This window comes from Salvia splendens, chromosome 20 (assembly GCF_004379255.2).
Source record: "Salvia splendens isolate huo1 chromosome 20, SspV2, whole genome shotgun sequence".
Classification (NCBI taxonomy): Eukaryota; Viridiplantae; Streptophyta; class Magnoliopsida; order Lamiales; family Lamiaceae; genus Salvia; species Salvia splendens.
In genome coordinates this window covers 12,768,003-12,794,434 of record NC_056051.1, presented here as the reverse complement: position 1 = coordinate 12,794,434, position 26,432 = coordinate 12,768,003, and the positions used below count along the sequence as shown (strand labels likewise).

General features: G+C 40.4%; 3 protein-coding genes and 1 pseudogene across 3 annotated transcripts; 1 reads left to right on the top strand and 3 right to left on the bottom strand.

Annotated features, from left to right (window-relative positions):
* The window catches only part of LOC121781192, a 34,595-nt pseudogene extending 20,955 nt beyond the window's left edge, over positions 1-13,640 (bottom strand).
* LOC121781492 lies at positions 9,023-11,622 on the bottom strand. Its single transcript, XM_042179225.1, has 5 exons — positions 11,396-11,622; positions 10,296-10,464; positions 9,890-9,941; positions 9,702-9,779; positions 9,023-9,170 (listed from the first exon to the last, which is right to left on the bottom strand). Exons 1-5 carry the CDS (start codon positions 11,540-11,542, stop codon positions 9,023-9,025), a joined length of 594 nt encoding a protein of 197 aa, XP_042035159.1. The 5' UTR covers positions 11,543-11,622.
* Positions 13,641-17,348: 3,708 nt separating the features above from the next.
* LOC121781119 (3-ketoacyl-CoA synthase 10-like) lies at positions 17,349-19,735 on the bottom strand. Its single transcript, XM_042178818.1, has 3 exons — positions 19,334-19,735; positions 18,318-18,902; positions 17,349-18,090 (listed from the first exon to the last, which is right to left on the bottom strand). Exons 1-3 carry the CDS (start codon positions 19,733-19,735, stop codon positions 17,542-17,544), a joined length of 1,536 nt encoding a protein of 511 aa, XP_042034752.1. The 3' UTR covers positions 17,349-17,541.
* A 1,376-nt stretch (positions 19,736-21,111) lies between these two features.
* Positions 21,112-24,253, top strand: LOC121781491. Its single transcript, XM_042179223.1, has 3 exons — positions 21,112-21,166; positions 23,482-23,630; positions 23,714-24,253. Exons 1-3 carry the CDS (start codon positions 21,112-21,114, stop codon positions 24,251-24,253), a joined length of 744 nt encoding a protein of 247 aa, XP_042035157.1.
* Positions 24,254-26,432: the final 2,179 nt, after the last annotated feature.

Sequence of the window (26,432 nt, the reverse complement as noted above, 5' to 3'; positions counted from 1 at the left end):
TCTCAACTCATCTCTTTTAGCTATTACTTCTGCATTAATTTGCTACAACTATATATGTGCTTCAATCAAAATTAGAGTTGCTTTTACTTTCATTTTTGTTCTTTCGCACATTATAACTTGTGATTTTCTTATCAATCGGTGCTGCCATTTTAATTTTCTGACTGTAATTAAATATAACCCATCCACTACAAAAAACTTTTCTTTTACATACATAAAAATTGAGACGCACTCCCTCCGTCCCAGCAATAGAAGTCTCATTTTTCCATGGCACGGGTTTTAAGAAAGTTGTTGGAGTTGTGAATAAATGGTGTGTGATAGTGGAATTTGGGACCCACCTCAAGTGTGTTAAATTTTTTGCTTCCAAAAATTCGAAAATTGCTGCCAAAAAATATGCATTAAATATGCTTCCAAAATTCAATTCAATTGCATTAAATATGCTTCCAAAAATTCAAAAATTGCTGCAAAAAAATATGCATTAAATATGCTTCCAAAATTCAATTCAATTGCATTAAATATGCTTCCAAAATTCGAAATTTACTCCTAAAAATATGCATCCAACAATTCAATTCACAAACTGGAGCTTCAAGGATATGCCAAAGTCACAATTTAAAACTGAATTTAAAATTTACATTCAACATAATCAAAAACCCTTCAAATCATAATTCATCAAATTAGCTTGAAATATGTTCAACATACAAAATCAACATCTGGTATTGATTCAAAGTACAAAGAGGGTAATGAAAAAAATCAAATTTCCCTCTACAAAAAAATTTGAGGGAAAATTTGAACTCCAAAAAGTACAACTTCAAATCTGCTATTAATACCTCACCTACACTCATTTACTCCCTACTTACCAACCTCAATCTGAAAAAACTCCTAAAAAATACCCCCAACATTTATGTTTATTTAAATCCCTCAGAAAAAAATTCATCATAGGGATGGATATTGGGCAAGAGGCAAATCAACAACTGAATAGCAGCATCAAGAACAATATATTGCAGTTTCCTACTCAAGCACAGTCATGATGGAGTGCTCGCAAGAGGGGCTATTATGGAGGCAGCAGATACATTGAAGTCAGTATGAAACCGTGTACAGGCTATGGAAGGCAGCCAAGGAGCAGATGCAAAGGGGAGAACCTGCAATGATGCAAGGAAAGATTAAAGGATACCATCATGCTGACCAATTAGAACTTGATGAAGAAAAGGTTAGAAAACTTATGAGAGAGCTTCACTGAGAAAAATGGCTGTCAATTAAATGTTAGCAAGAGCACATTAGGACAGTGGGTAAAGCATGGTAAACTAAGGCCACATACAAATGCAATGAAACCTGCCCTCACCAATATCAATAAGCTAGCAAGGGTTAGATGGAGTCTTAGTCAACTTCAGCCATAAATTACTCAAGGTAGGGTCCCATATCAAAGCATGCACAATGCAGTGCATATAGATGAAAAATGGTCTATATGACCAAGGCATCAGACAGGTACTACCTCTTGCCGGATGAGGATGAGCCATATAGGGCATGCAAATCCAAGAGATTTAAAACCAAAGTTATTTTATGTGTGCTGTCAGTAGACCACATTTTGGTATGGATGGACAGTCAACATATGATGGTAAGGTGGGAATATTTCCCTTCAGGTCATCCGCAATGGCGCCTAGCCGAGCGCCGGCGCTAGGCGGTCCATTGCAACCGCCCAGCCATTTTTGGAATTAAAAACCGCCTAGCGCTCGGCGATTTCGTGGCGCTAGGCGATGCGCTGGGCGATCCGGATCTCCTAGCGCATCGCCTAGACGATTTTTTTTTCGAAACAATATATATACGCACTTTGCACGTCATTTTCATTCGCACCACTTGTTTTAACGAGTACTCTCTCTATATTAATTTTTGTACAAGATCAACACCGAGAAATGGAGAATACCAACGAAGGTACTCCAGTGACGAACAGGTTTCAAACTCCCCCGGTACCCGTGGGAGGTGGATAGGGTCCGATGCCAGGGTACTATAACATGTACCCGTGGCAGGGGATGATGCCCGGGATAGCACCTGGGGGGAGTACGCCGGCGTGGCAGGGGGTACCGGGGATGCAGCCTGGTGTGCAGATGATGCCGGGGTGGGCACCGGGATGCAGATGATGCCTAGGGGGGACGCCGATGCAGCCCCACGAGGGGGGAGAGGGTAGGGTACCGGCGACGCAGGGGATGCCGGGGGAGAAAAACGTCTATCGCCCCAGTTTTGATTTTTCGACTGCTTCTTCGCACACATCGACCCCAGCGGATTCGCAGTTCACGCAATTTAAGTCTTTCTCCTTAGAGGAGTTGGGGTTCGATATGCTCGGGGTTCTGGAAACTCCCGATCAAATGGGGGAGCAGTGCGGGGTCGGGGCGACCCAAAGAAGAAGGGCAAGGAGAAGAAGAAGGGCTAGTCGTCGCAGCCGGGTGTGGATAGCCAGGTCCAGAGGAGGTGGACGAAGGCGGAGAACGTCGCGCTGTCCAAGGCGTGGGTGAGTGTTTGCGACGATCCTCTCGTTTCGAACAACCAGAGGATCGTCAACTTGTGGGGCAAGATAGCAGCAGCCTACCGGACATTTTGCTCGGAGGGAAGGCCACGTAACGGAGAGGATTTCCGAATGGGGTGGGACCGAATCAGGGCTGCCGTCTCCCGATTTTCAGGTTTGTACGCCAACGCCCTCTGCATGCAGAGCAGTGGCTAAACGGAGGAAGACTGCAGGAGGATAGCGGAGAAAGCCTTCTCCCAGCCCAGGTTGTATAAGGAGTTCACCTACTGGAACTGCTATCTTGTGCTGAACGACTCCGAGAAGTTCCGAGTAGGTGTCGACGCTGACTGGCCGAAGAAGCAAAGACTGAACTATACCGGTGATTTCAGCGGCAACAACGGTGGTTCCCACGACCTCCCCGAGACGGCCCAGGAGGTCCCGACCCCTGTTCGTTCGCTCTCCGAACTCGCCCGGTTGGGCACAAGCGGGCTCAACGGGAGGCGAGGGGGGTCGCAGGGGGTTCCCAGGAGGTCCAATCGGCATACCCCCTTGGCCAATCCACAACGGATCTCAAATTCTTCGCGCGTCAACTAACGCGCGCTCAGATGGTCAAGACGCTGGTCGAATGGCGGGCGGCGGTGGACCCCGTGGATAAGAGTTTGCTTCAAACATTGCTCATGAGCATGCAGGACGAGTTAGAGGCGGCACGGAGGGAGACCGGCGGGAGTAGAGGTGGCGGCGACGGTGGCGACGGAGCCGGGGGCGATGGTGGCGACGAGGGAGGGGATGGTGGCGACAGCGACGGAGGAGACGACGACAGAGATGAGGAGTGAATTATTGTACTTTTTTTTAATTATTGTATTTTTTTAAAATTATTGTACTTTTTTAAATTATTGTACTTTTAAGATTTTAATAGTATTATTAATGTTTCCCGTATATGTCTCGTAAATTAAATTCCGTATATTGTGTGATTGTTAATTATTTCATTTTTATATAATTGTTATTAGTGATGTGGCTAGGCAATGGTTGGGCTATGGCTGTGCTATTTGCTTGTTTTGATGATGTGGCAGGAGGATTTTTAGTGCTGATGATGTGACAGAAGGAGTTTGTGGCTAGGCTATGGCTGGGCTATTCCTAATGTGGATGGCCTCACTGAAGTAATGCCAGCACAGAGGAAATCAAAGAACAGGCCCAGAGGGACCATGGAAACCAAGGCAATCCATTCAGTCACAAAGAAAGTGATGAGGGATTGCCTTATCAACAAGGTATATCCAACTTTTTCATTCTATCAGATCTTAAAAACTCATTAAAGATCATCATTTAGCTATGTTATTGTTCTCCATGCCAGATTATACCTGCAATAAAGGCCACGTGCCTGTTTGGGCAAATAAAGACATTTACATTCAGCAAGATAATGCAACCCCACACATAACAACCATGTATCCAGATTTTCAAGATGTTGCCAATTCAGATGGATTTAGAATCCAACTGATTTGTCAACCAGCTAATTCCCCTGATACTAATATCTTAGACCTGGGCTTTTTTACAGCAATTCAGTCACTGCAGTATGAGAAACCATGCAAGACCGTGGATGAACTTGTGGGAATGTTGTGTAGCTCTTTGCAGAGCTTTCACCACAAACTCTCAACAGAGTTTTCCTAAGCTTGCAGGCTTGCCTCACTGAAATCCTACAGTGCAGGGGTGGAAATGGCTACAAAGTTCCACACATCAACAAGAATAGGCTACAAAGAACAGTGGGACTGCCGAATCAGCTTGAGGTGGATGAGGATGTTGTGAGAGAGGTGCTACATTACTTACAAATGCCAGAGAACAATTATGGGTCAATGTATGAAATAGGCCCTCTGCCAAATGCATTTGGCCTCTAAGTAAGCCAAAGTGATTTTTTGGAATGTGGTAGTCTGATTTTTTTGGTGTGTTGGTCAACCCCTATTGTTTTTGGGTTAGGGTCTGCTATTTTGTTTTTTTGGTGTATAGACATAGTGCAAACCTAATGTAATGCACATACTCAGGATGATGATATAAGACCCTCAGAAAAATTCATCATAGGGTATGTACACAAGCCTCCAAACCATTTAAGGGGTGGCTTTTTACTTAACTATATTCAGCACATACAAACCCCATCATCACAGGAAACTACAAACAACATATTCCACCAAGTATAGTCACAATCACCATCATATTAGCAACACAGAATAATTTCATCATATTGCAGCAAGTAAAGCCTCCAAACCTATTCAAGGGGTGGCTTTTTACTCAAAAGAACCAGCACATAAAACCCCATAATCACAGAAACTACAAACAACATATTCCACCAAGTATAGCCACAATTCACCATCATAGAAGCAACTTAGAATAATCTCATCATAGTTCAGCAAGTAAAGCCTCCAAACCTAATCAAGGGGTGGCTTATCACTCAAAATAACCAGCACATACATCATCATAAAAGCACCAGGGACTAATTTCTGAAATTCCATCACATATAAGTAGATTGAACCTCCTAACCCAAATTGAGGGTGGCTTAAACAAAATACAATAACCACAGAACAGCCCAATGCACAAATTCCACCAACCAACAGAAAATTCCTTACACATAATCAGAAAACAAACCTAATTTCAGCATATAGGGCAAGATTAAACCTCCTAACCCAAAATGGGGGTGGACTAAAGCAAAAACAACACAAAAACCCTATGGAAACCCACAAAATCAGGACCAAACGAGAATCTCCAAACCCTAGATAGGGGTGATCAAAGCTTGTCAAATCCTCAAAGATTGGAGAAGAATTGAAGACAGAAATCTCTACGAAAGAAGGAATCCCTAAAAAATCGATAATTTCCTCTACATATTGTAGGGATCGAATTTTACGTAGAATGAATTAATTTGTCTTCTCTCTTCTTCTCCCTTTTATATTAAGTTAATTATTTTGGGCCAGACCAGGGATCTGTGGAGGATTGGATTGGGCCACAGTTCAGGCTTCCACTAATTAAATTAAAGCAATTTAATTCAAGCCCAAACTTAAATATTATTATCATCCACTATAGATATAATATTGACTGCCCGTCCAAATCGAAATTACGAGTATTCCGGGACTTCCTCTTTAATTAAATCATTTCATGTGTTAAAGATACAAATATCCATTAATTAATATCAAGTCTGCTATCTGACTATTATTAATTAATTTCTTTTTTCCAAGAGTGGTCTAGTTTAGAAACATTATTATTATTCATGGAATAAATTCCACTGGCCAGTTTTCTGAATAATAAAACATTTTTCTAAACACCTCTTGAGGATATTATCATACTGGCCTCTCCCAACACATGATTCATTGCAATAACAATACTAGCACCACTTAGACATTAATGATCATTACCCAATCTATCAGGATTCTTGGGCAACGAAATTCCCTCACCATTTCATAAGTCAAAGTAGTTTTCAATTAATATCGTATGCTTAATGTTATGTCAACAATGATTAAGAAACGACAATCACCGAGACCTCGTCTTTCAGTAAATAGCCATGAAAGACTTATCTCACTGTTTGATCCTTTCAGTGTTATACCACACAGACGTCGTTCATTTCCTTAGGTAAGGAAACTTTCGGACTGACGTCGCAACCTTTCACGATAGATAGTCAAAGCCTATCTAGGTTGTGAAACAATTTTACTTCTGCAGAAACCGACAAGTTACCTACTGTGAACGCTGCTCACAACTCGTCTACTATGCAGAAGACTTAGACTCATTTTGCTTAGACTATGTATTAAATGGAAAACGCATATCAACATCTCATAATACATAAGCAATACATAAGCAAAATACATTGTAATAAAATATTATTTCTCATAAAATGGTAACAAATGGATAAAGAGTTATTACATATACAAGCATTCGAAAGATGCTTTCAGTATACTAAACTCTAACAGGTCCAACCGTTTGTGGTATGACGACTGCATTACTGATATCACGTACGCGCGTGTATTCATGCACAACATGATTGTCAAACAAGAAGGTCCAGAACTGACTGATTGGACCTATGAAGATGCGGCCAGGCCAAGCCACGACGTGGCCACCGCCAATGTACGCATGGGGATACCTCATGATGACGACGGGTGGCTCCAAGCCCATGCCGACATACGCCAACAAGAAACCCATATTCGACTCGAGTAGGATATAATTGAAGAGTTGTGGGCGTGGAAGAATGCACGTTGATATTATGATGTAATTGTTTTTTTTATTGTATTTTTTAATGTTTTTAATTTATAATCAAATTATGATTGCATTTTCCTCGTATTCGTGTCGAATTTTGAATTTCGTATTAAATTCCGTATAAAAATGTGAAATTGTGTTTTTGGGAAGTCCTAGTGCTTGTCCTAGTGCTAGTCCACTATTGTGCAGTGGGAAGTCCTAGTGATGTGGCAGTGGGGTGGGAAGTCCTTATGACGTGGCAGAAGGTGTTTTTGGGAAGTCTTAGTGCTAGTCCGTGGGGAAGTCCTTACTATTGTGGATGCTCTAATACTCCCCCTATCTCTAAATTAGTAGTTACATTTTTCCATTTAGTATGTCCTATAAAATTAGTTCACTTTCAATTTGGGTAGATTTTTCTCTCTTATGACGTGGGCCACATTTTCTCACTAATATTACTCAGTCACTTTTTCTCTCTATCTCTCCTATTTTATAGATTCTCCATTAAAATATGTGTCATTCTAAAACTGTCTGTTTAATTAGGGTGGAGGAAGTAAAAACTCAAGTAACACAACTTATGCGCTATTGTGGGTCTATTAGCACATGTCCTCTAACAAAAAGGTTATTTTTCCTAAAAAAAATGAGTATTTTCAATAGCACTGTTAACAAAATTTGGTCTAGTTTAATAAGTAGGATGTTGCTAAGCTTTGTTCCTTTGTGGTATGTACTTCTCTTCATAAATATTAAACATGAAGAAAGGAAAGTCGGAAAACTATGCCAAGTTAAACAACCAGATCTGCACTAATGTTACCAGAAATTCTATCACTATTTTCGCAGGTATAATTTTTATTGTGCTCTACTAGCCCTTTGGTTGATGCATTTTTTTGTTTCTTTTAAACTTTGGGTTTGCTGCTTTTACAGGTTATTATAGCGCACACTTTTTTTCATAGTAAAAAAAACATCTTGAGATATCTAATTTGTTCAGCTAGGTTGGATTTATTTTTTTCATTTTAATTTCACATCTACCTTTAAAATAAATTAGGAATACTAGCAAATCCAAAGTTATTTCACAAATCATGGACCGCTACTTGATATTACTCGAGCTCAAGAGATTGTGACTTGTGAAACTATCTATACGATATAGCCAACTAATAAGAGATTGGTAGAGATAACTGAGTAGTTATTCAATATCGGTAACGTTGTTTCTTAAGCATTCATGCAGCTTGAGCCAGGAGATTTTTTCCTTCTTAAAAGAGGATTATTAATAGTTTCTCATGGTACCATGTACCCTTTAATGACTCGAACCCTATCTTATTGGACGGAGGAGAAACGTCTTACTATTCCGAATTGTTATTATCTAGGTTGTTACTTCTCACTAGACAAATTAATACTCCATTCATCTACGATTTAGTGTCTCAAGTTTCCTTTTTCGTCCGTTCACAATCAAGTATCTCAATTGCTTTTTACTAGTTTTGGTAATGGGCCCCACAATCCTAACTCATCTACTCACATTTTATTTAAACTAATAGTATATACTCCCTTCGTCCCGCTTTAGCAGTCTCAGTTGCTTTTGAGCACTTGTTTTGTAAAAATGATAATAAATAGTTAAAGTGAAGAAATAGTTAAGTAAGAGATAGAATAATATAGAGAAAGTTATCATTTATCTACTTTAACTATTTATTATCATTTACAAAACGAGTGCTTAAAAGCAACTGGGACTACTAAAGCTGGACGGAGGGAGTACTAATTAGGACCCAAATTTTTACTAACTTTTTCTAGCCAGTGTTCATTATAAAACTCCATCCATCCATCCATGTTAGTCACACTTTTTTTATTTCGACTCGTCTCAAACTACTTACACTATTTATATTTAAATAAGAATTATGATATTTAATTAATATATTATAGTTAATAAGTATTCCCTTATTTAATGATTTCTGCATTATTAATTACACAAAAAAATTAATCCTAAAATTTATGACCTAAAATTAAAAATGCGGATAACATGGGATGGATGGAGTATTTGGTAAAACCTGTGTCAAGTCAATTTAATCATGGAAGAAGGGAATACTTTTATAAACCAAAACGACTTTGAAAGTCAAGTAAATCAATATTATCTGCTAAAAGTTTAATCGACTATAGACACCTCCAATGGTTTACAGATCATGAAAGATTGTATAGGAAAATTGCTTTTACACTGAAGAGAGAAGTATATACAACGCACTTCATTCTTTGCAATTCTCCTGCCGCCTACCCATGGCCATGGCTCGCTCTTCATCACCTATTTACCAAGTCATCCTTCGACCATACGTACCGCTACAAAACGTCTCTATCTCAGTTGATCTTTGGCTTTGGTCTCCTCGGCTTTAATACAACCAGAGTGCAAGAGGCCAACAACAAAAAACGCAGGAATACTTTCCTCTGCCTGGTGCAGTGAATTGGATGGAGACTCGCAACAGTCCCATTCACATAATCAGCAAATCTGCGGAAAATAGCAATCGTAACTTATCAGAACAATAGTACCTAACTAGAGGCAGAGAGACAGAAAGTGTGATACGGGACAGTATCAGATACAGTCGATGCATTAACATTCTTAAGCAACTCATAAGTTTTACTCCATCCGTCTCTTAAAATTTGTCACTTATTTCATTTTTCGTCCGTCCCTAAAATTTGTCACCTTTCACTTTACCATTTTTGGTAGGTGACCCCCTCATTCCACTAACTCATTCTCGCTCACATTTTATTTTAAAATTTAAACTAATATATAAAGTAGGACCCCTATGCCACTAACTTTTTTCAACCCACTTTCTATTACAATTCTTAAAACCCGTGCCGGGTGCCAAATTTTAAGGGACGGACGAGGGAGTAGTAAATTTGGAATTCATATATATAAAATATGAAGTAAGAAGTAAGAAAACTATGCCAAGTTAAACAACCAAGATCTGCACTAATGCTTACCAGAAATAAATGGTAGTAATTGAGAGGTTAGAAGTAATTTAGCAGATATGCTAACCCTTTTGTTGTGTCCTCTAGAGTGTAAAGCAGTCTCAAGGCATCAGCCATAACGTAGTTCTCCTGTAACGCTTGAAATCTGAAAGAGAACCAAGAAGATAAATTAAATGAGCGTTTTCGCCTAATGACTAGAGACCTAATCAGCATTGTGCACTTACTCTTCTCCACAAGCTGATGACATAATTATACTTGTTCAGCAACTCACGCTCCTGGATAGGAAGAGCCTTGAAAGTATGTTCTGCTGTTTCTCATTTAGTGTCAACAATAAGAGATTCAAAGTTACTCATTCAAAGTACAAATTTTCAATATTAAACTACAGATAGATCTTAAGACCCAACTTAAAACCAAACCAAACCAAACTCATGTAAAAGTCGAATGAAGCTCAGTCTCCCCTTATCGTGGCATTAGGATAAAGTACAACCATGCTCCTGAAGGACCTAAATTAGACATTTAATATAATTTTAGGGTTCTTTCTATTATTAATTCATTTATTTTGTCTGTAGAAATCACAAAGGTACTCCGGGAAAGATTCTTGACTTTGTTTTGTGTGATGAACGTTGATATTACAAAGACCGTGATACCAAAAAGAGGATACATGTGCGCTCCATCAGAAGAAGATTGATTGCTGAATTCACAAGTTGTATTGACTCCTCAAGAGTTGTGAGTATATAGCTCCTAGCAATGGTATCAGACTGAATTGGGAAACATGTGAACCTCCAGATGTAACAGAAAACGGGGTTACAACCCACTGACCGTGTCCAGTCCTGTCGCACATCAAGGTATGACTCAGAGCATAATTTGTAATGCAGATGTCTATTCCACCCCTCATCCCCACAGCTAGAACTTATAAAACTCACGTTGGCATGCATAAAAAATGCCATGAACATCCAAACATTTAACAAGAAACTGGTCACAAAAGAATCAAAAAGAAGAGGAACAGAAAAGACATAATGGGTCCATGGCCCAAGCCGCCCAACAAAGTAACCAATAGATTCAGCTAAAGGGGAAGCTAGAGGCAAGTTAAATCTATGTACAACATAACTCATTGGTGTAAGGATATAAATGACAAGATATGCTTCAATTTCATTGGGTGGGAGCATCTAAACTTCTAAGTTAATGCTCTTGTTACCAAGTTACTTCTCATACAAGTCCCAAATACTTATATATAACTGGAGTTTCCACTATCAAACAGGAAAGTTCACAGTAGCTACGAAGCACTTATAGTGCAACAGGGATTTTCACTTCAGGGGTGTTTACTTTTCATAAATTGATTAGATAGATTAAAGAGTATTTTTATTCTCCTTACTAGGCTTTCTCCAATCCCACCTTTTCAATGGGATATCTCAAGCAAATTTAGCTCAAATGACAGGATTTATCAAGGGCCTTGGGATATCCCAAATTCCATCCATCTAAGCAAACAAGAGATTAGCCAATACTACTTTTATCTATCTAGGCTAATCCTCAATGAGATAACTAACAGACTCATATTGGCAGAGATTGGAACTTGGTGAAAGAAAAACAATTTTTTTAAAATAAAACATGTACTGAATTTAAAAGGTGAAAATTACTCTCTATCAATTTCTCTTCGTAGAAATATCCTTCCATCACATTTCAAATCCATATCATGCCTTCTTTCCTACTCATTTGAATCACAGAATCAAAAATGTGTACTATATGCTAGGACCATGTCCCCACCTCGATTGCAGTTTCATGGACTTGACTGTAAACTAGATGAAGTGGGAGCACTCCAGCTAGATGTTCAGAAACAGCAGCCAGAGCAGCTTTTGTAGGCCTCCTGTGCAACAGACAAGAAGTTAGCTCTAAAATGCTTAACTCAAACATTTACTATAGTAATTATAACGAAATAAGACTGAAGATTTAAATGCTATTATCTGTGTCCATTTGATCACTATAATAGCAAGATTTTTTAATCTCAGATCCCACAAAAGTGACTGTCCATTGCACTGTAGATGGCTTTCCCAGGATGATGGTTCAGACTGAACAACAACAACCATATCAGAGAGTGCTCTGGCCTGCTGATGTTTGTCGACTAACAAACCCTCATTGTGAATGAACCAAAAGATGGGGATTTCGAGTGTAGACCTGCTTTGTGCATGTAAACCTATATAAACAAATAAAATACATTAGTGAAACATGAAATATCCTTATATAGGTCACTGCACTTTCAGGAATGATTTAAATTATTTAATTGTCTTGTACATCATTCAAGTTACACATGATAAACAGGGACTTAGTTTCACAATAATAAACTTTTGGGAACCAATTTATTCAATACAAAAATTGTAAATGTATGGACTCTGTGTTGACGATAAACTTAGAAACTAACTATGTTTATTCCTAAAATTTATACAGATCAGCAAACATAAACTTTGAACGCATATCTGTAAAAGATACTCCTTCCGTCCCTTAAAAATATGAACTATTTCCTTTTTGGTATATCCCTCAAAATTATGAACTTTCTATTTTAGGGAACTTTTTTTCTCTCTAATAAGGTGGGAGCAATCCTCCACTAACAATACTTCAAAAACTTTTTTCTTTCTATCTCTTTTACTTAACCAATTGTGCATTAAAACCCGTGTCCCTTCAAAAGTTCATATTTTTAAGGGACGGAGGGAGTATTATTATTAGATGCATCTAAATCCACTTTCTTACTAGGAAAAATAATTTCTGAATGATGAAAATCACAATGCATTTCCATGGATTTGAAGAAATTTAATGACAATGCTCAAATCCTATTTGTTATGCTACAATCAATATAAGCTTTTAATTTGACAACACAAAGAACCGTTTTCTTCTTGAAATCACCACCACCATCCCCTCTAAAGCTTTGTTTGTTAAAGAAATTCCACAACTGTAGATGCCATCCATAGACAAATGAAGGTCATTTGAGACTTGCTTAACAATAAAATGAAATGAGATAACTCCCTCACATTTTCTGAAATAAAGTGGTCTAAGGTAAATGAACATGCACACAAATAGACACATGGATGTGAGTCCACAAGTGTTGTTTTAGGATACGAAGAAACCAACATATGTATGTTTCTGTTCAGGTGAATTTGGAAAATACTTAAATGGAGTACGAAATATCTATAAGCACCAGAAAACCAAACCTTTCAAGGAAGCATGATCATGTAGCCTCTGTAACTGATATAAATCATAAAAAATCAAGTCAATTAAACTACATTTCCACCAAGGCTAACTCAAAATTCATCTAACTCCTCCGTTTTCCCTCAATTTCAACATTATTTTCTTCAATGTAGAGGGGCAGGGGCTTATTCGACTTACGCACAAACATTAAAAGTAAAATGACACAATTAAACACAAAAATGAAAGCAAGTAAAGCTACTGAATTCCCCAATACAGTTGAAACAATCTAAAATTATGAGAAGAAAGTGAGTAAGCTATTAAAAAATGACAAAGGGAAAAGAAAGAACCACTCACCAGAATGGAAAGCAAGATTAGGAAGAGAACGCGAGAAATGTGAGGACCGAACATCGGAGCCGATCTCCAAACTCAATCCTGATTCACCTTGTACTAGCTTGGGAAACAATAAGCTTGATTGATTAAAAATTATATATAGCAGATTTTAATTGAGCAAAAATGGATCAAGGTTTTACCGCGAGTGATTGCGACGGGGAAGTGCTCTGGCTAGAATGAGAACTGCAGAAACACCCTCCGGTGCGTCGAGATACAATTATCTGCAGTGGATCAGTGTTTTGAATAAGGGCGGCGCACTTCTCTGAATACAATTTACACTCTAGTGTTGAGAATTTTCTCTCAATTTTATTTTTCATGTTATGAGGTGTGTAAGTGACAGATAAATCACATAATTCATGCTTGATCACAAAAATTATTGTGAAGTTTTGCATGTATGAGTCGAATTTTTCTATTTATCAAGATGAGTTTCTTCGTCGAGAAATTTAAGAGCAAAACATTGGAATTGGAATTTATTAAGCTCGTTTTTTACCAGATTCATAGCCATAAAGAATTGGAAATTCGGGTTTATGGGCTACTTTACCTTTAAAATAACGAAATTGTACTCATTTTGTTATCTGTTCCATAAATGAGAAAAACGTCACCCGCATTGGCGTGTCTATAAGTAAAGACGTCAGCATAGTTGGCGTTTTATAATGTCGTTGTATTTTACTCGTATTTTCTCCAAATACAGTTAAGTTAAAACACGACAACTAGGTTAGCGTATTACGTGATAACACGCCAACTATGTTGGCGTGTTTAACAGATATAGACGCCTATGGCTTTGGCGTGTTTAAGTTAAAAAAACGCTAAGGTCATTGGCGTGTTTAACATAAACACGCCAACCTGGTCAGCGTGTTTCTGTTGAACCATATTTCCCTTAGATCTCCCCCAAAATCGCGAACCCTAAACACTTTCCCTCCCCAAAACGCGAAAACCCTTCCCAAGGCGGAAAAACCTTAAGTAAACCCTTGCTCGGGTCGACCCGGTGGTGGATTTAAGCGTGGAGATTTCGATATTTGCTCATTATTCCAAACATTAGTCCTCCTAATCGGTTAGTATATCTAATTTTTTACTCATTCTTCCAAACATTAGTCTTCCAATATTTGATGGATTGTTATGATAGTATATATTGTAGTGTAATTAATATAATATTTTGACCAATTGTTATGGTATTATATGTTGTAGTATATATAATTTTTGACCAATATTTTGATGGATTATTATGATAGTATATATTGTAGTGTATTTAATAGAAATATTTTGACCAATTTTAATGGTATTATATGTTGTAGTATATCTAATTTTTTATCAATATTTGATGGATTGTTATGATAGTATATATTGTAGTGTATTTAATAGAAATATTTTGACCAATTTTTTGGCTCACTCTACATAATGATGAATGTAAAAACAGTACATATTTATTTGTGTTTTACATTATTGCAGATAGTATGACGTGGTGTGTCAATTTATATTGGAGTGGAAAGATAATTCCCGGAGCAGTTATTTCATATGATCCTCCTTTTGCTAAAGGATTCATTATGTTGAATGAAACTATTTCGTACGATGAGCTTGTGGAAAAAATTTGTGAAAGGATGGGGATAAGCATATATGAAAACAAAATTCAAATAATATGGAAACGTACTATATGCTTTGAATCCGGAGTCACGTTTATAGGTTCTCAACTAGAAGAAGTATGCATGCAACTAATGTTTGGGGAGAGTATGGTTATCGGAGGTCAAATTGAATTATATGTTGAGTATTCGGCAATTACTCAACAAAATAGTCATCGTGTCATAAGTTATGATGTTGGTACGTCTACGAGAGGCCAAGAACCATTTTTTCGAGAAGCCGCCTTCCACGTAGGCGTGTTTACATAAAACGCCAATCAGGTGGGCGCGTTTACATAAAACTCCAACGGGAATGGCGTTTCAATACAGAATGGGTGTTTTTCCGTCGATAAAATGTTGAACCAAATATCAGAGTATAAAACGCCGACGGAATTGGCGTTTTACATAAAACGCTAATCAGGTGGGCGTGTTTACTTAAAACGCCTATGATGATGGCGTTTTAGCTTAAAAACGCTCATTAAGTCGGCGTGTTATGTTAAAGACGCCGACCATGTTGGCGTTTTTAGACAGACTGTTTCCCATCCAATTTCTGACTGTGTCTCCCCTATCCTGCGTAATATTATTACAATGCTCAACTCAACAAACAAACAAAAATATAAACATAGCAATGTTCAACTCAATAAATAAACAAAAACCTTGTTAAAACGTTACAATGTTCAACTCAATAAACAACTAGGATAATAAACATAACAATGTTTATTCGTCTCGCATTTTCCGCATAAACAGACCACTGATTCCCTTCCTGATTCTGGAGGTAGGGAGTCGAGACGGAGAAGTATCTTGCACAACGACATTCTCTAAATCAACCCCAAAAAAGTCGTCTCGCACAGAAGAACGAGGTGGAGATTGGTGGACATCACTGAGACCGATATCTTCACCTGTACCACCAGTGTGGCTGACTGAATGACGACCTCGAACGACGGAGCTTGGTGGAGGTGGAGGCATAAAATCGTCATCGGAACATCTACCATCCTTGAAGATGACGACTCTCCACCCGCTTTCTTCTTTCCACGTCGCTTCCCTTTTTGCCTCACGGGCATGTCAATGTCTATCTCAGAGCGCTGGGAAGGACGGTAGTCCATCATCTCAGGTTCCCCAGATATGTGTAGGCCATCTTCAACCATCCTCGAAATTGTGCACAAATCCGGTCGTCCTGTCATGTCTTGCTCACTAAGAAAGTGGCGTATGTGTCTCCACCTACAATTTTCAAAGTTCATTATGTTTCATCATATGAATTTAAATAATGAATAGTTGTTTCAATTTACCGCGTAGTTATGAGAGGCTGTCGTTTCATGGAAGCCCTCCTGAGCATGCACGCCAGGTTTGGTTAGGTACACCACGGTTATCCTGAGAAACCATTCCAAGTACTCATCAGTTGCAATAGGCTCCATTGAGTACTCCAAATCCGCATACACCGTGTTGTGCATATTATCCCAATCCTGTAAATGATTGGCGTGCCACTCAACCCAATTCCGGCCAGATTTGCCACGCCGAACCGGTTGACAAACGGGATATACGGTTGGACAATCCCAAATTATCGCAACACTCGTTGTGGCACGTGTGGCTCAACCAGATTCCAGCAAATAAGGGTTGTGCTCGACGTCCATATAGGACGACCGTCAATACAAACATCCGGCAGGTTTCGCATGGCATACGACCTCCAAATAAACTACATACGAAACAAATTTAGTCAAAACAAGGTCAACCAAAACATCAAACAAACACCAATTTATGTTACGTAAATTACTTGGTTGGCGTGCATTCTGGAGAACTGATCTCTAAAAGTTTCAATGCAATGCCCGGGTGCTTTTACATAAGAGGCCGGACCAGTCCATCTACAAAAATTATATTATGAGCGAATAACACGGAAATTAACAAAAAATATGTTTTAAAAAGTAATTAGTGAACAACTTACGCAACTGTACATGGTACGTAGTCTATAGGTACGGGATTTAGCATCTTCGGTATAATAATTGGGATTCTCTCCCAAGCCCATAGTTGTAACAAAGTAAGAGCTCCCCCGACATCGGTCCTCTTACCAAGTGCAGCTTCACATAGATTGTGTGTGGTGAATTCGCGACGAGAGGCGCTGCTTTGGATAAAATCGCGAAGTGTGTGGTGTGAGTTTTTCGCGATTTGGGGTAGGCGAGGCTGCTATATAAGCCTGTATAAACACACCACTCGTGTTGGCGTTTTTCAATTATAAAACCCCATCCGTGATGGCTTCTTTATCTAAACACGTTATTCCCTTCGGCGCTTCTAATTTATTAACACGCCAACCCAAAAGGCGTTTTTTAGTTATACACGCCAACCAAGTTGCCGTGTTTTAACTTAACTGTATTTGGAGAACATACGCCCAAAATACGACGACAATATAAAACGCCAACTATGTTGGCGTCTTTACTTATAGACACACCAGTGCACGTGGCGTTTTTCCCATTTATGGAAAAGATAACAAAATGAGTACATTTTCGTTATTTTAGTGGCAAAGTAGCCTATAAACCCGATTTTCTCTAAAGAATTGTTTAGCAATAGTATTTAATTACCAGAAGAATGTTACACTGAAAAATTAACATCAATAATGAAATAGTTTTACAATCAGAAACTAAGTGGGCAGTAAACTCATAACACTATCTATGAAATTAATTAGGTTTATTGAATGTTTTTATCTAAGTAAATAGATTATATGATGATGCCTTGTAAATTAATAGTTCAATTTTGCTTCCATGGGTTTCTGTTGTGATGCTTAACAGTTCTGATAGCTTTCCATACAGCACTGTTACACTTGAAGCCGGAGCCCAGAGCCAGCTGCCACACCCTGTCCCCTTTCTTGATCTTGCTCTTGGCTTCCAAGTAAGCTAGCTCGTACCAGATGCTGCTGCTCGACGTGTTGCCAAACCGCTCCAATGTCTTTCTTGACGCCTCCATGTACTCGTCTGTGAGGTCCAGGTTCTTCTGCATCTCGTCTAGCGCTTTCCTGCTCGTCGCCAGTATGCACACGTGCTCGAACGCCAGCTTGTAGTCTGGGATGTAGGGCTTGGACGAGCTGCTCTTCTTCCAGACTAGCGATTTGAAGAAATGGAACTGCTCGGAAACAGGCAGCACCAGTGGCCCTAGTGTGGTAATGTTGGCCTTGAGAGCATGCCCTCCCACTTCCACCACATCTTTGCTTACCGACAGTCCTTGCTTTCCTCCCGTGTCTTCCTTCAGTTGTATGCTTCTGTAGCTCCGGTCGTCCATTCCTTTGTGCGTCCGTACCACCTGCGCAAAGATACGAATAGAATTAGAAAATGTGCAAAGATTATATAAGGTCTTTTTGGGAAGTGCCCAATAAAAAAACTCTCATAGTGGTATCAGAATCCTAGTTTGGATTAGAAATGTGTAAACAGTCTATAAGGGTATTTTGGGAAGAGCCTTATAAAATAACTCAACAGTGGTATCAGAGTCCTGGTTTGGATAGGGCCTGTGTGGCAAAGTGGACCACTTACATGCTTTAGTTGATATTTTGACCGCCACCGCTCGAGACGGTTGTTGGAGAGCAGCACGGCGGCAGCCCCCATCCGGAAGAAGCAGTTGGGGAGCAGCATGTCCAGCTCGTTCCCGCCATACCAGGTGAAGCTGACAACCTCTGTGCTGACTAGCAAGGCGTACGAGCCCGGGTAGGCTTTCAAGAGGTCGTAAGCGAGGTCCACTGTGGTTATGCCGGCGGCACAGCCCATGCCCCCGAGGTTGTAGCTCTGGATGGTGTGCCTCAGCTTGTAGCGGTTGATCACCATGGCGGAGAGGGACGGGGTGGTGTTGAGTACCCCACAGTTGACTATTAGAATCCTTATGTCTTTGGGGCGGATGCCCGTGGTGGCGATGAGCTCGTCCACCGCCCCAAACATGGACGTTGCCGCCTCCTCCCTCCCCACAGTCAGGTCTTTCGTGTAGCCCGGCCGGAACACCACCCGTGGCAGGTATGTCTCGTCACCTATCCCGGAAGTCTTGAGAACTCGTTGTTGGAATTCAAGTGCTTTCTCGTTGAACTGCCCCGATTTCTTGGCTAATTCTAGGTATTCATCTCTTGTGATCTGATTTGGTCAAATGGAAGATATCATGAAATTGCAAGACTCTATACTGATGTACTCTCTCTGTCAACGAATAAATGTCTCATATTTGACCGATTTGACTTTATAACAGAAAGTGGGTAAAAAATTAGTGGAAGGAGTTTCCTATTTCTATATTAATTTTATAATAGCGGACGAACGAAAAATGAAATATGAGACATTTATTGGCAATCTGAATCTGAATGACTCACTCCTACTTCCTACTTTATGAACGAGACGATAATCTAAATTATTTTTGGAAAATCAATCGGCATATCCTTATTTTAAATTATAATTTTTTATTTTTTATTTTACTTATTGAATTAATTAACCGAAAACCTGATTGTAATGATCTAAATCTGCTACAAAATGATATTTAATGAACGAGATACATATTGAGAGGCTCAAACACATACCTTAAGGTCATTTGGTGGGAGATAGCATGCGAAATCGACGAGATAAGTGGCACGAGGAGCTAAATCAAGACATACATATAAAAACAAGGACAAAAATCCAATAAAAACAAGTGTGTTAACAAGGTTGTAGTATTCCAAATGGAAAACATCCCATGTTAGCTTGCCCACTTGTGAGCCGAAAACGAGGAGGAGAATCGGGAGCCACGTGAAATAGAAGCCGTGGTTGATGAGGTAGCCGTACCCGAGCTTCACGTATTTGAGGTTGACGGAGCTGACGAAATCGGGCAGGCCACGGTGCACCCTGATGGAGAAGCTAGGGGAGCCCGCGTAGGGGCCGGAGCCCTCAACGCCGCGGTTCACGATCTCGGGTGAAAGGTACTCCTCCTGTGGGCTTCTTGCCATAACGAAAAATGTGCGAATAACGTAAAGCGTGGGGTAATAAAGAAGGCGTGTAACAGAATGACAAGGCTTTGTTGCATGACTCCCTTTTTAACAGCGGGTTTGTAGGACTTGGGCATTTCGTGTTTCTTCAATTTCTAATTCTCAACTCATCTCTTTTAGCTATTACTTTCTGCATTAATTTTGCTACAACTATATATGTGCTTCAATCAAAATTAGAGTTGCTTTTACTTTCATTTTTTGTTCTTTCGCACATTATAACTTGTGATTTTCTTATCAATCGGTGCTGCCATTTTAATTTTCTGACTGTAATTAAATATAACCCATCCACTACAAAAAACTTTTCTTTTACATACATAAAAATTGAGACGCACTCCCTCCGTCCAGCAATAGAAGTCTCATTTTTCCATGGCACGGGTTTTAAGAAAGTTGTTGGAGTGTGTAATAAATGGTGTGTGATAGTGGAATTTGGGACCCACCTCAAGTGTGTTAAATTTTTGGCTTCCAAAAATTTGAAAATTGCTGCCAAAAAATATGCATTAAATATGCTTCCAAAATTCAATTCAATTGCATTAAATATGCTTCCAAAAATTCAAAAATTGCTGCAAAAAAATATGCATTAAATATGCTTCCAAAATTCAATTCAATTGCATTAAATATGCTTCCAAAATTCGAAATTTACTCCTAAAAATATGCATCCAACAATTCAATTCACAACTGGAGCTTCAAGGATATGCCAAAGTCACAATTTAAAACTGAATTTAAAATTTACATTCAACATAATCAAAAACCCTTCAAATCATAATTCATCAAATTAGCTTGAAATATGTTCAACATACAAAATCAACATCTGGTATTGATTCAAAGTACAAAGAGGGTAATGAAAAAAATCAAATTTCCCTCTACAAAAAAATTGAGGGAAATTTGAACTCCAAAAAGTACAACTTCAAATCTGCTATTAATACCTCACCTACACTCATTTACTCCACTACTTACCAACCTCAATCTGAAAAACTCCTAAAAAATACCCCCAACATTTATGTTTATTTAAATCCCTCAGAAAAAATTCATCATAGGGATGGATATTGGGCAGAGGCAAATCAAACACTTGAATAGCAGCATCAAGAACAATATAGTGCAGTTTCTACTCAAGCACAGTCATGATGGAGTGCTCGCAAGAGGGGCTATTATGGAGGCAGCAGATACATTTGAAGTCAGTAGGAAAACCGTGTACAGGCTATGGAAGGCAGCCAAGGAGCAGATGCAAAGGGGAGAACCTGCAATGATGCAAGGAAAGATTAAAGGATACCATCATGCTGACCAATTAGAACTTGATGAAGAAAAGGTTAGAAACTTATGAGAGAGCTTCACTGAGAAAAATGGCTGTCAAATTAAATGTTAGCAAGAGCACATTAGGACAGTGGGTAAAGCATGGTAAACTAAGGCCACATACAAATGCAATGAAACCTGCCCTCACCAATATCAATAAGCTAGCAAGGGTTAGATGGAGTCTTAGTCAACTTCAGCCATAAATTACTCAAGGTAGGGTCCCATATCAAAGCATGCACAATGCAGTGCATATAGATGAAAAATGGTCTATATGACCAAGGCATCAGACAGGTACTACCTCTTGCCGGATGAGGATGAGCCATATAGGGCATGCAAATCCAAGAGATTTAAAACCAAAGTTATTTTATGTGTGCTGTCAGTAGACCACATTTTGGTATGGATGGACAGTCAACATATGATGGTAAGGTGGGAATATTTCCCTTCAGGTCATCCGCAATGGCGCCTAGCCGAGCGCCGGCGCTAGGCGGTCCATTGCAACCGCCCAGCCATTTTTGGAATTAAAAACCGCCTAGCGCTCGGCGATTTCGTGGCGCTAGGCGATGCGCTGGGCGATCCGGATCTCCTAGCGCATCGCCTAGACGATTTTTTTTTCGAAACAATATATATACGCACTTTGCACGTCATTTTCATTCGCACCACTTGTTTTAACGAGTACTCTCTCTATATTAATTTTTGTACAAGATCAACACCGAGAAATGGAGAATACCAACGAAGGTACTCCAGTGACGAACAGGTTTCAAACTCCCCCGGTACCCGTGGGAGGTGGATAGGGTCCGATGCCAGGGTACTATAACATGTACCCGTGGCAGGGGATGATGCCCGGGATGGCACCTGGGGGGAGTATGCCGGCGTGGCAGGGGGTACCGGGGATGCAGCCCGGTGTGCAGATGATGCCGGGGTGGGCACCCGGGATGCAGATGATGCCTAGGGGGGACGCCGATGCAGCCCCCGACGGGGGGGGGGGGGGAGGGTACCGGCGACGCAGGGGATGCCGGGGGAGAAAAACGTCTATCGCCCCAGTTTTGATTTTTCGACTGCTTCTTCGCACACATCGACCCCAGCGGATTCGCAGTTCACGCAATTTAAGTCTTTCTCCTTAGAGGAGTTGGGGTTCGATATGCTCGGGGTTCTGGAAACTCCCGATCAAATGGGGGAGCAGTGCGGGGTCGGGGCGACCCAAAGAAGAAGGGCAAGGAGAAGAAGAAGGGCTAGTCGTCGCAGCCGGGTGTGGATAGCCAGGTCCAGAGGAGGTGGACGAAGGCGGAGAACGTCGCGCTGTCCAAGGCGTGGGTGAGTGTTTGCGACGATCCTCTCGTTTCGAACAACCAGAGGATCGTCAACTTGTGGGGCAAGATAGCAGCAGCCTACCGGACATTTTGCTCGGAGGGAAGGCCACGTAACGGAGAGGATTTCCGAATGGGGTGGGACCGAATCAGGGCTGCCGTCTCCCGATTTTCAGGTTTGTACGCCAACGCCCTCTGCATGCAGAGCAGTGGCTAAACGGAGGAAGACTGCAGGAGGATAGCGGAGAAAGCCTTCTCCCAGCCGGGGTTGTATAAGGAGTTCACCTACTGGAACTGCTATCTTGTGCTGAACGACTCCGAGAAGTTCCGAGTAGGTGTCGACGCTGACTGGCCGAAGAAGCAAAGACTGAACTATACCGGTGATTTCAGCGGCAACAACGGTGGTTCCCACGACCTCCCCGAGACGGCCCAGGAGGTCCCGACCCCTTGTTCGTTCGCTCTCCGAACTCGCCCGGTTGGGCACAAGCGGGCTCAACGGGAGGCGAGGGGGGTCGCCGGGGGTTCCCAGGAGGTCCAGTCGGCATACCCCCTTGGCCAATCCACAACGGATCTCAAATTCTTCGCACATCAACAAACGCGCGCTCAGATGGTCAAGACGCTGGTCGAATGGCGGGCGGCGGTGGACCCCGTGGATAAGAGTTTGCTTCAAACATTGCTCATGAGCATGCAGGACGAGTTGGAGGCGGCACGGAGGGAGACCGGCGGGAGTAGAGGTGGCGGCGACGGTGGCGACGGAGCCGGGGGCGATGGTGGCGACGGAGGCGATGGTGGCGACAGCGACGGAGGAGACGACGACAGGAGATGAGGAGTGAATTATTGTACTTTTTTTAATTATTGTATTTTTTTAAAATTATTGTACTTTTTTAAATTATTGTACTTTTTAAGATTTTAATAGTATTATTAATGTTTCCCGTATATGTCTCGTAAATTAAATTCCGTATATTGTGTGATTGTTAATTATTTCATTTTTATATAATTGTTATTAGTGATGTGGCTAGGCAATGGTTGGGCTATGGCTGTGCTATTTGCTTGTTTTGATGATGTGGCAGGAGGATTTTTAGTGCTGATGATGTGACAGAAGGAGTTTGTGGCTAGGCTATGGCTGGGCTATTCCTAATGTGGATGGCCTCACTGAAGTAATGCCAGCACAGAGGAAATCAAAGAACAGGCCCAGAGGGACCATGGAAACCAAGGCAATCCATTCAGTCACAAAGAAAGTGATGAGGGATTGCCTTATCAACAAGGTATATCCAACTTTTTCATTCTATCAGATCTTAAAAACTCATTAAAGATCATCATTTAGCTATGTTATTGTTCTCCATGCCAGATTATACCTGCAATAAAGGCCACGTGGCCTGTTTGGGCAAATAAAGACATTTACATTCAGCAAGATAATGCAACCCCACACATAACAACCATGTATCCAGATTTTCAAGATGTTGCCAATTCAGATGGATTTAGAATCCAACTGATTTGTCAACCAGCTAATTCCCCTGATACTAACATCTTAGACCTGGGCTTTTTTAGAGCAATTCAGTCACTGCAGTATGAGAAACCATGCAAGACCGTGGATGAACTTGTGGGGAATGTGTGTAGCTCTTTTGCAGAGCTTTCACCACAAACTCTCAACAGAGTTTTCCTAAGCTTGCAGGCTTGCCTCACTGAAATCCTACAGTGCAGGGGTGGAAATGGCTACAAAGTTCCACACATCAACAAGAATAGGCTACAAAGAACAGTGGGACTGCCGAATCAGCTTGAGGTGGATGAGGATGTTGTGAGAGAGGTGCTACATTACTTACAAATGCCAGAGAACAATTATGGGTCAATGTATGAAATAGGCCCTCTGCCAAATGCATTTGGCCTCTAAGTAAGCCAAAGTGATGTTTTTGGAATGTGGTAGTCTGATTTTTTTGGTGTGTTGGTCAACCCCTATTGTTTTTGGGTTAGGGTCTGCTATTTTTGTTTTTTTGGTGTATAGACATAGTGCAAACCTAATGTAATGCACATACTCAGGATGATGATATAAGACCCTCAGAAAAATTTCATCATAGGGTATGTACACAAGCCTCCAAACCATTTAAGGGGTGGCTTTTTACTTAACTATATTCAGCACATACAAACCCCATCATCACAGAAACTACAAACAACATATTCCACCAAGTATAGTCACAATTCACCATCATATTAGCAACACAGAATAATTTCATCATATTGCAGCAAGTAAAGCCTCCAAACCTATTCAAGGGGTGGCTTTTTACTCAAAAGAACCAGCACATACAAACCCCATAATCACAGAAACTACAAACAACATATTCCACCAAGTATAGCCACAATTCACCATCATAGAAGCAACTTAGAATAATCTCATCATAGTTCAGCAAGTAAAGCCTCCAAACCTAATCAAGGGGTGGCTTATCACTCAAAATAACCAGCACATACATCATCATAAAAGCACCAGGGACTAATTTCTGAAATTCCATCACATATAAGTAGATTGAACCTCCTAACCCAAATTGAGGGTGGCTTAAACAAAATACAATAACCACAGAACAGCCCAATGCACAAATTCCACCAACCAACAGAAAATTCCTTACACATAATCAGTCAAACAAACCTAATTTCAGCATATAGGGCAAGATTAAACCTCCTAACCCAAAATGGGGGTGGCTAAAGCAACAACACAAAATAACCCTATGGAAACCCCCAAAATCAGACCAAACGAGAATCTCCAAACCCTAGATAGGGGGTGATTCTTACACAACTCACAACATTAGAGGAGGTCTTTCATGTCAGGCAAGAGAATCAAGAGGATCTCCTTGAACCACTCCTCTTCCTCAACAGGACGCCTTCGCCTCTTCACCCGCGGTGTTTCAGGTACCACGGTGGAGTCATCAACATCATAACCCGGCGTATCAGGGACGATAAGCTCCTAATCGAGCCAAGCATCCGGCGTATCAGGGACGTATAGCTCCGAATCGAGCATGGTCTTCGGCGTATCAGGGATGATAAGCTCCGAATTGAGCTTACATTCCAGATTTGGGGTTTCAACGGACATAGATGGCTTAGAATCGGTCGAATCGAGCTTCGATTCCACCATCGGAGTTTCATCAACTACAGTTGACATCGAATCGAACGAATCGAATCCATTGATGGGGGATAGGGTTTCAGAGGGTACATACTCCATTTAGGCTAGAGTGAAGAAGAGGAGGAGGCGGCGATGGTGAGGAGGAAGAGGAGGCGGCTAGAACTAGGGTTTTGGAATAGAGCGAATTAGGGTGAGAGACCGAGAGAGAGAGAGAGAGAGAGAGAGAGAGAGAGAAAATGAGGTTGAAATTGAGCGAGAGAAAAAATTGGATTTTGGGTGGGGGGTGTTTTTTAATGGCATATAGTGTAATTTATTGAGAAGGGTGAGGGTAATTAAATTGTCCAAATATGGTAAGTAGAACCGGGACTCCTATTGCCGGAAGGACAAAAATGGAAAAACGGGACTTCTATAGCTGGACGGAGGGAGTAATTACTAGCGTTAGGAAATTTTTTAAAATAATCATAATTTAAGATGCAAAAGAAAGCGTCCCTCAGTGTATGACATAATTAAACTTTTCTTTTATTTGCGTCCCCTAATTTTGGTTGGGACACTAACAATAAGGACACTTTAGGAAGCGTTGGTGGCATAATTAAACACACAAATTAGCGCCATTAATGGTATTAAAAACCCGCCTTTATCCGATTTTTTTTTGCTGTAGTGGTCATTATATAAGCTCAATTTATTTAATATACTACATTATCATTAGATTGTGGGGTGTAAATTATCATTCTTTTGAGTTGGAGTTAAAAGACTCAATATTCAAAATTATTGTTAAGTTTTTTAATTAGGAAATAAAATACGGTTTTTGGGTTATTGTTGGATTACTCTTGTAAGTTATTCTAAATAACTCTATCCCATCGTATTATCCAATTTAATTAGTGTTTATAAATTAATAACTATATAAGATTATCACTAGATCGTACATGTGATGATTTTCCGACATGTGAAAATTTACAATACA

Coding starts and splice junctions, on each gene's coding strand:
- LOC121781491 (XM_042179223.1), top strand. CDS start 21,112: ATGGCTGTCAAATTAAATGTTAGCAAGAGCACATTAGGACAGTGGGTA. Junction 21,167..23,481: donor AGGACAGTGGGTAAAGCATG/GTAAACTAAGGC, acceptor GTTTGTGGCTAG/GCTATGGCTGGGCTATTCCT. Junction 23,631..23,713: donor GGGATTGCCTTATCAACAAG/GTATATCCAACT, acceptor TCTCCATGCCAG/ATTATACCTGCAATAAAGGC.
- LOC121781119 (XM_042178818.1), bottom strand. CDS start 19,735: ATGGCAAGAAGCCCACAGGAGGAGTACCTTTCACCCGAGATCGTGAAC. Junction 18,903..19,333: donor TCCCACCAAATGACCTTAAG/GTATGTGTTTGA, acceptor TGACCAAATCAG/ATCACAAGAGATGAATACCT. Junction 18,091..18,317: donor CAAAATATCAACTAAAGCAT/GTAAGTGGTCCA, acceptor ATCTTTGCGCAG/GTGGTACGGACGCACAAAGG.
- LOC121781492 (XM_042179225.1), bottom strand. CDS start 11,542: ATGTTTGAGTTAAGCATTTTAGAGCTAACTTCTTGTCTGTTGCACAGG. Junction 9,942..10,295: donor TCTTCTGATGGAGCGCACAT/GTATCCTCTTTT, acceptor AATGAGAAACAG/CAGAACATACTTTCAAGGCT. Junction 9,171..9,701: donor CTAGAGGACACAACAAAAGG/GTTAGCATATCT, acceptor TATTTTCCGCAG/ATTTGCTGATTATGTGAATG.